Raw genomic sequence first — 14,735 nt, forward strand, 5'->3', positions numbered from 1 at the left:
AAAATGTTGGCCTTTGATTTCTGACTCTTTGTAAAGGTACTATAAGATAGACAAATATAATGACTTATTTCACTATTTTTCACACTTGCTCTTAGCCAAAAGGCCGAGAAGCGATTATTTCACTATTTTTCATATCACTGTTACTATTTTGACTCAATTAAAAAACTAGTGAGCTTTCTACTGTGTTTTTTGCTGGACCCACCACTTGCATTTTCACTTTTCTAACTTTATTTCTAGACTAAAAATCACCATATCTATCAGAGATGAGACAAGACCCATTATAATTGAGCAGTTTTCATTTTTAGCATGCTGAATCACTACAAACCTGCAGCTAAAGCACTATACCACTAGATGGGGCTTGTACTTAGGTAATGTGAAATGTGAAGGCTGGTCAATGGGAGAAAAAAACAAGGGGAGGGCAACGACAGTGGGATGTTAAGAGCAGATTTTAATTAGATTTGGCAAAACTGCCACATCCCAAACTCTCAGCAAGTGCCTTTGATTGTCAATAAAACAATGCTGTTTCAGTTAGTGAAATTCCTCCTGTTGATTCATTTCATAATGGAGAGGAAGTGAGTCAGTGTGTGTGTACGTGCTAAGAAAAATGAAACCTCAAAGGCATATCTATCCATACCTAATCTTCTTTCCAGTGAGGGTTTAAATAAAAGTTCTGGTACTTCCACCAGCCCAGCCTGGAAAGAACTCCAAGATTCTGCCCTAGCTGGTGTGGCTCAGTAGATTGAGCGCCGGCCTGCAAACCAAAGGGTCACCAGTTCGATTCCCAGTTAGGGCACATGCCTGGGTTGAGAGCCAGGTCCCTGGTTGAGGATTTGTGAGAGGCAACCAGACAGTGATGTTTCTCTCCTTCTCTGTCCCCCTCCCTTCCCTTCCCTGAAAATAAATAAATAAAATCTTATCAAAAACAAACAAAAAAACCTCTGAGACTCTTTCATGCTTTGGGTTCTGTATGGATACAGTATCTCTGTATGGGCAGGGCACATCCCTAGATGCATTAAAGCAGATCATCACAATGTAAAATACTGATTACATGCACACTGTCATTTGCCTGTGTGCAAACCACTGACAAAACCCGATGAATGACAATGAGGAAAAACTACTGAGAAGTGAATTGGAGATGCTGTTTAAGTAGCGTAGCAGAGCAGGATAATGAATTATAAAGTAGGGAGAACTGGAGAATACCTATATAGACATTGCAAGGCATCCAAAGTTACTGCCTCTGCCTCTTCTTTAACACTGCAACAAATTTCCAGAAACTAAGAAAATAACTTAAAAGTATTATAAGTGATTCAAATACACACACACAAAAAACTACTGCTTCCTAAAAAACAATCTGTATATGTGAAACTGCTGTATACCTTTTAACTCAGAAAAGTTTGCAAAGTCAGTCAACATGATTACCATCTTTCTTAAAAATATGCCTTCTGAAGTTCATTTAGTGGCTGTCTGAAAATACACCTTTGCAAAGTTCTTTATCTATTTTATATTTCCTAAAGGTCTTGTGCTTCTGTAAGTGTTAAGTTTCTAAGCTGTATCTGTTAGGGACTGTTTGTACCCCCTGACCCTAACACTAGCTCCCATGTCAAAACCTTATTTCCCAATATGATGATAGTAGATCTTTGGTAAATAGGATTAGATGAGGTCATAAGGGTGGAGCCCTCATGAGTAAGATTAATGCCCTTATAACACAGGTGACAAACACAGGCCTGACGGCTGAATCTGGTGGCAGCGCCAAGCTCCTTGCCCCTAGTTAAGGAAGTTACATTTATACAGTCCTAAAAGTACATTTGGCCCTTTGAAGGCAACCATGAGGTTGATATGTCCCCCCCAACCCATGAAAATGAGTTAAACACCCTGCCTTATAAGAATCATAACAGAGCACAGCTTGCTAACTCTGTTTGCCAGTGAGGATACAAGAAGGAAGCCATCTGCAGCCTTGAAGATGGTCCCCACCAGAACCTGATCTTGCAGGATCCTGGACGTCCAGTCTCCAGGACTGTGAGAAATAAATTTGTTTTTTTACAAGCTACCCAGTTTGTAAAACTGGGTAGCTTGAACTAAAATGATATCTAACAAATATAGAAGAGGAAATATTTTTAAAAATGCAAAAGAGGAGTTTATTTCTAATCTCAAATCCTCTAATGAATTATTGACCCAAATTGCTGATTTCATTAAATTAGTGTCATCTAATATTTTCTAAGTATCAATAAAGGTTCCTTTTTCCTTCCCTTGAGGAGCCAAGTAAACAGTTTTCTCAATTTTTTTCCCCAGTTCTGCTAATTAGTTTAAAAAAGAAAAAAGCTCATATGTTTAAATCTGTGAAGGAAAACAAAATATAACTTTTTAAAGAAACCAATTATGATTATTTTATTCTCTTCATGCTTGATATTCATGAAGCTAGAAATAGGGAATATTTTCAATAATCCTAATCTTTATTTTATGATGTGCTAAATTATTCTTTCTTTAGTTTCTAATTAGTTAAGCAGATCCCAATTTAATAAATTTTATTAGAATCTAACTACCATTTATATTAGATTTCCCTTAAAAAATGCATTGATATATATGATGACAGATCTTTAAAGTACATTCAAAACATTAAAAACTCAAAAGAAATACCTAATGGGAATATACCCCAACCTTATGTTAAATAAAAATGAATTATAAAACAGTATATATATTGTGATCCCAATTTCAATTTTTCTTAGCCATTGTATATATGGCTTCACTGTGTTTATTAAATGTCAGCTGACCCAACAAAAACATTTCCTGTCTGCAAAACAAAATTATGTTGAAGGTGTCACTGCCATCATTTTGGGGATTAAAAACCATGAGGATCGATGTTGATGGTTTTCTTCCAGAGATGTGAGGATGTCGCATGGCTTGCTGATCCCCCTCAAATTAGGTTCTTTAACGTGGTTTAAGTAGTATGCCAACTAATCGGTAGACCCAAGTCTTAATGCTTAAACATTTTTTCTCATTTAAAAAAAATTACCAATAAAGGGCAGATGTTCAAACTCTTGTCATTTACCTACATACTGGTTTGTGCTGAGAACATTGCTCAGGGTAGATTTCAAACAGGAGCAGTTGAGTGTAGGAGGAAAATACATGAAAATAAAACACTGTATAGAGAGTAAGCACTTGAACAGCAGCTGAAGACCTGAATTCTAGCTGGTTGTCACTAATAAGCCATGTTATCCTGGGAAAGTCCCTCTCCTCTTCGGTGTAAGGAGACAGCTGTATTCCTGAAATTCTCTGCATTGTTATTCCCCCCAAAATACGTAAGATCTACCAAAACAGCACTGTCTGCCTTGGCTACCTAGGACTGAGTCTGAGAAATATTCCTGGTACCTTGCACAAGCTCAGGAAACACTCAATGATATTGAAAAATCCATTAAAAAGGCTTTTTTTTTCATGTACAGAGCCTTAGCTATTTTTCAAATACCTTTTACACAACAGTTGTTCAACTCTCACTGGTCTGAAATATCATACTTGGTTCTCGGGGGAGGGGCAAACTACTTGTTAATACAGAAATACGGGCATGAAGAAGCCTCCCAGCATCAGGAAAAAGAACTGTCTATGCTTTGGAAAATCTGGCCCTCCATTAACTACTACGTGACTTGGGTCTAGTCTTTCCATTTCTCCAGGGCTGTTTCCTTATCTAAGAAGTATGAGGGCTGAATTGGACCTTCAACACCCTTGTGGCAACACACCTCTGACTCTGGTCCTGTTCTACCTGTTACATGTAACAAATGGGAATTAAGGACAGATGAATCCATGGGGAAAGATGTAGGGCTGCATGAGGAATAAAGAAAAAGTATTAGTACAGAGGTATTGATTCACTGGAAACATCAAGACAGGTAGACTCTCCTTTTTATGTGTACAACATAAAATCCTTTATGAGCAGGGGTGGCTCTTCTTTTGCCATTATTGATTCATCAAAGCAGGTCACTCATCTTAGCTGTTATCTGCTGTTATATTCACTGTCCTAGGGTACAGACACCATGGGAAAAAGCAAGTTCATGAAATGTTTGCGTTGTTTAAAATGCTCAATTGTGGGCATACTGAGGATTTGCTATGACTTTTATCCCCAAAGCTGGGCTACTCATATGTATGGGCCTTTTATTAAAAAAATAATTACAAGAGTATTCTAGTAGTGAGTTGCTACTGACCTCTATACTTTGTCCTATTACAGCACGACCCTAATTTTTTCAGACAGTCTTTAGGTATTAGTATGAGGAACCAATTTATTATAGCACTGCAAAGGAAGGTTTCATTTGCATGAATGAAGAAAGAGACACATAAAGGTGGCCAGCAAGACTGTTGTTATGCTTGAAAAGGCAGTCTTGTGATGAAGGGTCTAGATGGATGGAAAGGACCAGGAAGCAGAGAAGGAAAGATGAGCCAATACTTTGTTGGCAGTGTGTGACTCTGAGAGCTACCCAGTGGCCCATCAGGGCTACGTTAGGAAGGTCTTCTGGTATCTCGTGTATCCTGTGGACTTTAAGTTCTACATTTGCCGGAGGCCTAGTTTAGCCCGTGGGATGAAACATTTTTGCATGGGATCAACAGTCTGCATTAGAATATATTGTTGATGGCTGGGGCAATGTACCTAATCTCAATTCTTAAAATACGTAAAGAATGGAAAGATATACATCAAAATATTGGCAATCAGTCACTTTCTCTGATTTATGAGTTTTTCTATTATTTTCTTTTCGTTTTTTAAACTTTCAACAAAGAACTTACACTGGTTTGTTACAATCAGGGAAAATACTTATATTAACATTGCTTACTTTAGGTAACAAGAGAATATATTACCCATTACAAAAATTTTTATAGAAGTATAATTTTGCAAGTTAATAAAATATATCAATTCTACTTCTTAGAAAATAAAGCTTGAACACTTCAACTTGCTCAAAAGATAGTTGTTTCTCTGTACAAGCACTCACTCTACTGGTGACTGAGAGAACAACATACTCTGCAAGCACTTTCTACAAGCACTAGAGGGCAGGGCTTTCAGTACAACTCAATTTCACCAATTATCATTATCACTGTATTATATTTGGGTGTTTTTTTTTGTCTGTGGTTTCTGTTAATGTGATCAACTATCACTATGTTTATATTATACCTTTTTTAGACTGTGCTTAATTACCATGATAACTTTGAAAACAGGCTGACTCTCATATTTAATACCTTATTTATTATGTATAAAGTTCGTTTAACCTTACTTATATACTGAAAGAGATTACAATATATATGCATTTATAATGCATATCTCAAAACTGAATTTTTAGGGCTGTGTTAAGAAACATGTAATCTAAGTTTCTGATCCGACACTATGACACTGAAATTGAATGACTAATAAACGCACTGAAAATAGAGGTCTATCACTACTGGTTCTAGTTTATAAAATATGAAATGGTAATTTTTAAGAAATTAGTTAAGTGCCCTTAGGATTCCAGGTCTTTAGGAGAACAGTGAAATGTTTTTCTCTAACTCTAAAGCTTTTAAAGTCTATGAGGCTTATGAATTCTGGTGGTGATGGAAGAGAAGCTGAGAGGGAAAGTGACATTCCCGAGAAGTGAGAGAGCAGCAAGAGGAAAGCCTTAGAATCTTAAAAGTAAGCAGTTTATTTGGGGTTGCCAAATAATTCCCTAGGTGACTACAGTATAAGGTGTGCTGGAGAAATAGCTGAAATTGGAAAAATAGAAAAGGTCAGTTAGAGAAGGGCTATTGTGCTATTTTTGAGATTCGGACTTTATTTTGAAGGCAATAGGAAAGGCACTGACACTTTTTAAAGAAGTTAGAGCTTTAAGTAAGATAGCAATAGGTCGAATTAGAAGAATGGGGAGATAAAAGAGTCAAATATACTGGTCAAGGCCTTAAATAGAGTAAAAACACTTGGGGGTACAAAGACAAAGTATTTCAAAAACATTTGAAAAGGCAGGAACGACTGGTCTTAGTGAAGGGGTAAACAGAGTGAATAAGGGTTTCAAGCCTTGATAAGTGAGTGGATACTGCTATCCTTAAGGCATACTTGGAGTTTTAATAACTCTAAGTACAAGATGCTTTCTGAAATTAGACGGCAAGATCTGCTAAATAGCTGGAAATGCAGGGCTGAAATTCAGGGAGAAAGTAAGATATAAATAAGTAAAAAAGTGAGATTTAAGGTTTTTTGTGACTATGAAGTCTCATTATATCATCTATATTAGACTTATGCCACTTTTAAGTAATTAATGTCAATGGGCAGCAACAGAATATACATTTGACTTGAACAGTGCATCACTTACCAAAATAAACTTTCCAACTGGATGATACCCATGTAAACTATGGGATAGTATTGTACGGTTATATACACCTTAATCCATTTAGAGTATATGCTAATCATTATCCACCTCAAACATACACAAACTCTATTGGCAAGTACATGACTTACGTTTCCTATACAGATAAGGATTTATCAAGATGTTTAAATGCACACACACATTCAGTTAAAGCAAAGCCAAAATTTGTAGACATATTTTTAATACATAAGAATGTGAGATTACTATGAGAAAATACTTCATTTTACTAATGAAGCCCAGTAATAACAATGATTATTAAAAACTATTAGTATTAAACCTCAGAGAACTTCAAATAGATGTTCTTATCTGATCTCTACAAGGTAGTATTAGGTAGGTTAGAGCTGGCATTAACAACGGTAACAGTTATAACACTCGATAATTATGTATCTTTAGCAGAAATTACTTTCTATTCTCTGTCCTTCATCCTCCTCCCACTCCCACACCACAGCGTGTAGAATAAGATAGAGGTATAAAATGCACTTACCGGGAAATTTATCCTTAAAACCTCAGCTTTCCTAGCATAAATACACTAGATTAGAACACTGCCTACTGAATTTTTTGAAACAGAAAATAAGGACTGCTACAAAATTTATCAAATCTGGTCTAGACATAAATGGTTGTTAATTATTACACAAAGTTTAAATATGAAGAAAAGTCCAATCCAATTATTAAGTTGTTATACAAATGACCATTTATACATAAGCCTAGTAAAACTTTCATATTGCTATTTATTTAGTTGTTATAAACTTTTCAATTAAATGTTATTTCGAAAGGGCAAATAGCCATCTAAGTTTCTTTTTAGATCATTCCTTAAATTTCATTTTTTAAAACCATGGCATTACCTATGTATGGATTTTAAAATACTCTCCTCCACTTATCTAAAAGCTGAACCAAACTAAAAATCTTGTGTCACTGTATATTACAGATTAAAGACTGGGGCCTGAACATATTCTCTCCCAAATAAGCAGCCTCTTGCTTTCATTTGCTTTAGTATTTTCATCAGAGTTGAAATGGGCTTAAAAAAGAACAAGAAAAATCAGGTATACTTACTTAAACCTGGCAGGTGAAAGAGGAGTAGGAGGAAACATGCCTGGTTCAAAAGAATCAAAGTAAGTCACTGTCCAGGAAAAGCTGCAGCAGGAGAATCCAGCAGTTAGGGATATTATAAGTAGAGTCCAGAATCCTTAATGGGAAGAAAGAGGGGAAAAAACCTTCAATTATTAATGCTAAAACAATTTAAATTAAACCAATATCCTCACATTCAAAAGACTACATACACACTCCTAATCTGAATTATATGTAAATGATACATTAAATTTAGGCTTAGTACAAGCTTAACCAAGTAGAGATGTAAACTACTAAAGTACAACCAGAAATTATATCACTGGATGTTTTCATTATAACTTAATATTTGGAAAAGAGTACAAATTCAACTTAAAAAACATAACATCTTCAGTTTTATAATATTCAAGTATTAAAAAATAGTTAAAATATGTCGTTTAAAAAGCCTAAATATTTTTCATTGAACTTTGTGAATCATAGCTTGCCGTCTTTTATTACTTAGCACTGATCTTTCCATAAACCATGTACTATTGACATATGAATCAATTTTAGAGTGCCTAATCTTTACAGCTTTCCTATGAACATATAAACAATCTGATTCTTTAACCTTGCTCAATATATGAACAAAAGTTAACTCCCAACTTATAAATGGGTTGGGATCCTAAATTTTGGGATCTTAAATGGGTAAGGATCCAGTCAAACTGGCCTGCATTTTCTCAAATCAAGTCAAAACCATGGTCACTATGCTAGGGGAATTGAAAGGGAAAAGGGTTGAGGATTAGAAAAAATAGAGTGAACAAAGAGGAAAAGAATTCATTTAAAAGTTTTTAGATACAAACTGCCTTCTTAAAAGAGTTTACTAGCTACCAATACTGATGAGTGTATTACAGGCCTCAGTCATAGAGGAAGGAGAGTTCAGAAGAGTACAATAGAGAATGACATTAATTTCCTGGCTTCGCAAAATTGCACAACCAAAGATGCCTTTATTTTAGCAAGAAGCAGGTAGGAAATATGTACATTGGACTGCTTGTAAAGCACTTGAAGACCATTAGCAGACTGGTAAAACTGCTAAAAGACAAACTCAGGGCAACAAAGCATTTAGCAAAACTGTGGCAAAGTATTTTTGAAAGATTAACTTTTTTCTTGTTATAGTTCTTTTCCCCTTACTCCCTTACAAAGAGTTAGGGGACTTTGTGTTCACCACCCCAGAAGGAAGTAGCAAAAAAAAAAGGAGAACTAGCCTCAAAGTCTGTGGTTTTCACGTTGCATATAATAAAAGGAACTAAGAGAGCAGGAGGGTAAACACAAAATGTCTTGAAGAATAAGTTGATTGGGGAACAGACAAAATGTATATAACAGGGAGAGAGCAAAGGCTTTATCTGAAGGTAATAAATATTTCCCATTTGAAGAAAGTGGATCATGTTTGGTGTGTCTGTACTTGTGTGTGTATATAGGGAGGGGATAGTCCTGCCAGGGCTCCCTGGCAGCCATCAAGAAAAGGCCACAGAACATCAAGCCCTGGCTGGTGTAGCTCGGTGGATTGAGTATGGGCCTGCAAACCAAAAGATTGCGGTTCAATTCCTAGTCAGGGCACATGCCTAGGTTGCAGGCCAGTTCCCAGCAAGGGCCAGTTCCCAGCAGGGGCCAGTTCCCAGCAGGGGACACACGAAGAGCAACCATACATTGGTATTTCTCTCCCTCTCTCCTTCCCTTCCCTTCCCTTCTAAAGATAAATAAATTAAAAAATTAACAACAAAAAAAAAAGGCCACAGAACATCAGAGAGGGATTATAGTATGTACAGTACCTTGGCAGATGGGCCCAAACCAAACTTGCAGATGCCTCTGCCCTGAGTGGGTCACAGAAACAGCAAATATGTGGGTGGAAGATGCTACATGTGAAAGGCCATCCTGACCAGCATGCAAGATATTTCAGCAGTAACTCATTTGGGCAAATGATTTGAACACTAGATTGCACCCCCATGCTAGTACCCTGGTATAGTGTCAGCCTTTAGAACCATAACCCACACTAGGATCGGCTAAACGAAACTTTTACAGTAACGATTTGAGGTACAACCTTCCTGCTAATCCAGTAAGACAGGAGATCAAAATAGAAATTGTAAGATTACTTAGTATATACAATGACAACTTAAGGGTGACTATACTGCCGAATAGCTGTTCTGTCATTATTAAGATAAACACCTATCTCTAAAAAGGGGAGAAAATAATTTACTTTAACATCTTATAATACATAGTCTGTTGTAAAACAAAGATGATAATTAAGAAAAATCAAGTATTTGTTTAGGGACTGCTGCAAAACAATGGAAGCTAGATTTCCAAGTATCCAGAGAAAGTAAGAAAGGGACAAAAATAACTTTAAAAATATAACAAAATATCAGACTCGCTAAGAAGCCCATCAGGCTTTTTCATTCAGGTGCTTCCACAGAACATCATGACTACCATCCCATGATCTAAGTGCTTACCCCGCTTAAGGCACTGTAATTCTATATTAACTTTGAACTAATCAATAGCTATACCACTGATTAAAAGTCAGGTCACAATGATAGGGCTAAAACAGTCCATAGTAATATCACAGTCTAGAAGTACTTAATGTTTCTAAAAATTACTCTATTCATTTATGAACAAGGAAAACTACAAAAGCTGGCAACTCTCAGCAATTGAATTTGCAACAAGTCCCTGTCTCCAGAATCCCGAAGCTAAAAATTTGACAAATGTTTTGTAAATGTATTTTTGCCAAGAATTGACATAACTTTTTAAAAGATATAAAAGCTTCTAAAAATTAAGTGAAAGTGTTACTTCCCCAATTCCTCTCCTTAACGAAGTGTTGTGCATTTTTCCTAAAAACTAGAGCTAGCTAGGTAATGTACGCAGCTATACGGAGCTAGCTAAAGAAAAAAATGTTATGCACATATCTTTCAGTTTATTTTCCACAGGTGGGATTCTCACCAACAAAATGTCCTATATTTTGGTTTACTCAGCAGTGTTGGAGAACTTTCCTATCAGTACACACAGCCACATTTCCATTGCATATTTTTATTATTCCAGTGTTTCACTATTAAAAGCAATGAAGCATGAAACACTCTTGTACTTAACTACATAATTGTACAAAAATACCTGTAACAAATTTCTAGAGGAATGACTATTGTGCCAAAGAACACAAATCTTTAAATAAATATATACAACCTTCTTTCTTCTCTACAGTTCAACTTTGCATCAGTTTAGGAAATGATAGAAATTGATCTTTTTCCACTAACTGAAATCTCTTGAACTCAATGTTTTTGCCTAAAGCAAAGATGAAGGTACATGCAAAATTCCTATTCTAACCCCTTTGCTGTAGTTTTATATTCACTTATCTAATGGTATAGTTTGCTTTGGTATATTTCATTTTTCAAAATAAGTCATTTTGGTTTCAAAGGGTAGTTACTTCTCTAAAAATATGTTGGCAGCTTTTAGTAGTTCTATAAAATCTTCTACCAGAGCAAAATTATTATACATTCTAAATATTTTCAGTTTATTTAGCAATTTCAAGATAAAGAAATGAATTTACTTTCAGAAATTTTATGAAGTCAGAAATGATATGTGTTTTTTCTTACACATATCATATGTAAGAAAAAACGAGGAGAAAAAACTTCCATGTTCTCATACTGGGAAAAGTTTCTTATTAAAACATTGTTATGCAAATATAATTACACATTCTTCATAAAACTTATTCCTGCCTTAAGTAAACAATGGGACTAGAAGAAAGAGCATACTGATAATTTCCAAGTCTCAATTTAGAGCTGACACTTCAAATGTTTAAATAAACTGTTATACTATGAAATACAATGCAGTAATGAAAAAAAATGAGGTGGATCTCTGTACACTGATACAGAATGAACTCTAAGACACTTTAATAAAGCTGCAGAACATGCACAATTCCAATTATATTTTCTTGCAAGTGACAAAACCATGTATTTCAAATTATATCTATATAATAAATAAACAGACAATGATCTGAAAATATACACAAGGTGATAGATTAGTGGGAACCTTTAATTGTTGGATTTTAAAGAAATCTTATGAGTTTATTTTAGCCAAATTGATGACAATTGCTGAAAAGCAAGATCTCAAATGTCCCCTGTTGGATTTTTTTTCCTAGTAAAACTGTATTACTCATATAATTAATTAATTAAATCACAAGTGAAAATTAACTTAACACTTAGATAATTTAAAAAAGCGTAGCCCTGGCTGGTGTAGCTCAGTGGATTGAGCACAGACCTGGAACTAAAGTGTTGCTGGTTCAATTCCCAGTCAGGGCACAGGCCTGGGTTGCAGGCCAGGTCCCCAGTGGGGGCCGTGTGAAAGGCAACGGCACATTTATGTTTCTCTCCCTCTCTTTCTCCTTCCCTTCCCCTCTCTCTAAAAATAAATAAAATCTTTTTTTTTAAAGTGTAAAAACTATAACCAGCTGGCTACTAATAAAAGTTTAGATGTACCCATGTATAAAACTGATCACAATTTCTAAATATTTATGTAAGCAAATTTTTCCAACTTTATCAGATGCTGTAGTTTTCTAACCTAGGAGGATGACAGGAAATTTAGTGTTCTCTCTCAACTAAACCACATTCTATTGATAGTTCAAGTCCTCAAAGCCCTTGAGCAATGTGTCTTTCCCCATTTCAATGCAGAAAGCTGTACAGCCTTTCCGCATACTTATTTCCAAGGGCAGGAGCAGAGGAAAGAAGGTCTGGTCTTCCTCCTTTGCCAGAGCCACCAGAATATACAGTGGGTCCATAGCAGTGACAGTGGTAAAACTCCCCACCCAACTACCTGTCTACCTGCAATTCAGCACGTAGCAATTCCACTCCTCTTCCTGCTGGAAAGGTAAGAAAAGTTTAAGGGGACATTTTGATAAAGTGACTAAAACTTGAAAAATAACACCTGCAGCTTCCAACCATGTTAAAGAATCAGATTCGCATGGAAATCTTTAAAAAAGACTTTTATTATGAACAATTTCAAATATACATATAAGCACAGGGAAGAGTACAATGAAATCCCATGTACCCATCACTCATCATTATATAATTAACACATGGTAAATCTTATTAAACCTGTACTCTCTCTTGAAGGCTGTAATACTAGGGAAAACAGTCATCGTTACTATCTGAATCCAACATACCATTTCTCTTATTTTTAAGTCATTTGGTGAACAATTTATGTAAGAATGAAAGATCAGTTTAAAAATTCTGCTAGAAATTTTATTAAGATATAGATATATCTAAATTTTTATGCTTAATTTCCCAGGGTTTAAAGGTATACACACTAGAGATGGGTTATGTTCTAAGTGCAAATCACTACTTACTAACTTCATGCATAAATCTGGAACATAACCACCTTGTAAATAAATACTGATTCCAGATTTCAGTTACATCTCTAATTAGTTATAGCTCGTCATTAATTTTGGTTTTTTTCTTTTTGTATTTGCATTATCAAAGTATAGTGCTTTAAGGAGCTTTTAAAAAAATCTTTCATGGCTTATCATTTTGGTTAGGAGAATAACAATCTTCTTTGCTCCATTAGTCGTGAAATATTTTCATTTTCAGATTTTAAACAATTTGAATGATGAATCCAATGATTTTTTTCATGTCATTAGCAAAGAGTCATATACTGACTTTCCTATTTGTTGTCAAGTATCTACCAAGCATACCTAGAAGCAATGGCAGGCTATTTAACTAAAAGTAGAAAATGAAACAGAGCAATGATAAAGCCCTACAGTATTTTTTCGATACTGAACAAACCATTCCTTCAGGTGAAAAGTGCCATCCATTCTACGTGAAACCTTGCCAAATTTTAAATAGCAAGAGTTCATGTCTAGTTCAGAATGACATCAAAAGCTGACGTACCAATAAATGCTCTGAAAACCTTTATAATCTTGGCTGTTGGGGGGGGGACGACAATATAACAATGTACACTGATAAAATGAGTAACTAAACAAATACATTTCTCATGCAAGAAGTTGAGAAGAGCACAAACAAGTTTCCATGGGACATGTAGCAAACAAATTTGTAATTTTAAGATAAAGGTTTCTGCTTCTGCAAAATCAGATAAACTCTTCTTTGTATCATCATAAGGTCACTGTCCTTGAAGAGGTAAGTTTGCTAAGATTGGGGGAGGGGGTGACAGGTAGGTTGGATCTCAAAAAGATTTTAACAAATAGAATATGCCAGAAAGGTAAAGATCTGAACTCTTTAGTTATTTGGGTAGAGAGAAATAAATATAAGATAAATAAGCCTTGAATTTTTCACTAGAAACCAGTAAACTATAGTGTTATAGATTCAACAGGCATTCTTTAGAAACTCAGGTCTGACACTTTCCTAATTAACATTAAACTGTACAACTATGCTAATACCTTTCACAATTTTAAAACAAGTTATTTATAAGGAAATTTGAACTTAAATTTCTCCTGAGGGCTGCTTAAGATGTTATCTTGCCAAATTTATAAGGAAGCTATTTTTGCTTGTTTGTAATTCTTATAAGAGGGATGAGACTCTTCCAGTATGTAACTAGAAAATGTTCAGTATTTGATGGGTCTTTATTACATACAGTTGTGTTCAAAATACATTCCTAGTGTGTATATACACTCACATATACCTGTATACCTATATAAAAAGAAAGTCTAATAAAATTTACCATGCACATATGCAAATAAAAAGATTAGGCACTGAACTGCACAAAGGAATATATTAAGTATTTTATCCAAAACTTTGTAGTTTAAACATGTCTGGAAAAACAGAAGTGAGCTAAAAATCAAATCAAGTGACAAGTACATACCTAATAGCCCAGTGTCTACATCATCTTTATTCTTCGAATTCTCAGCATGTAACTCTGCAAATACAAAAAAAGATAATTTGAACAGTAGCTCAAAAGCTGGAAAGATATTGTGGAGTTCTGGAAAGTGCTGTAGAGTCAGAAACAACTAGGTTCGAATTGATTCTAGTGAATAGTGATGTGACCTTCGGTAAGTAAGAGGGCTGTAAATCAACTGCCACTTATGTAAAATGGGAATGTCCCACTAGATTGTTGTAAAGGCATTTATTATAATTCATTTACAAAGCACACTAGATTTTGAATTCAATTTCTTTCTCCAAAATTAGCACAGTTTAATCCATCCACATTTTGTGACTTCATGATAAAAGGGTAATCTCTCAGAGCAAAAAGACACATAAACTACCTACAATATAAAATTCTTGAGTTGCAGTGAAAAAAAGAGGGGAAGGGGAGCAAGAGGATGAAATATTGACACCTGCCTAATTTAAT

At 35.1% G+C, this 14,735-nt stretch overlaps 1 protein-coding gene across 1 annotated transcript in view; it reads right to left on the reverse strand.

The window, feature by feature from the left end:
- The window catches only part of ARL6IP6 (ADP ribosylation factor like GTPase 6 interacting protein 6), a 32,880-nt gene that overhangs the window by 16,579 nt on the left and 1,566 nt on the right, over positions 1-14,735 (reverse strand). Inside the window, exons 2-3 of the mRNA XM_037157019.2 lie at positions 14,250-14,303; positions 7,410-7,542 (exon numbers count right to left, since the gene is read on the reverse strand). Of these exons, the coding sequence (XP_037012914.2) occupies positions 7,410-7,542; positions 14,250-14,303 (187 nt within the window). The remainder of the gene's footprint in view (positions 1-7,409; positions 7,543-14,249; positions 14,304-14,735) is intronic.

The sequence above is a fragment of the Artibeus jamaicensis genome, unplaced genomic scaffold (genome assembly GCF_021234435.1).
Source record: "Artibeus jamaicensis isolate MK-2021 breed Jamaican fruit bat unplaced genomic scaffold, CSHL_Jam_final contig_1832, whole genome shotgun sequence".
NCBI lineage: Eukaryota > Metazoa > Chordata > Mammalia > Chiroptera > Phyllostomidae > Artibeus > Artibeus jamaicensis.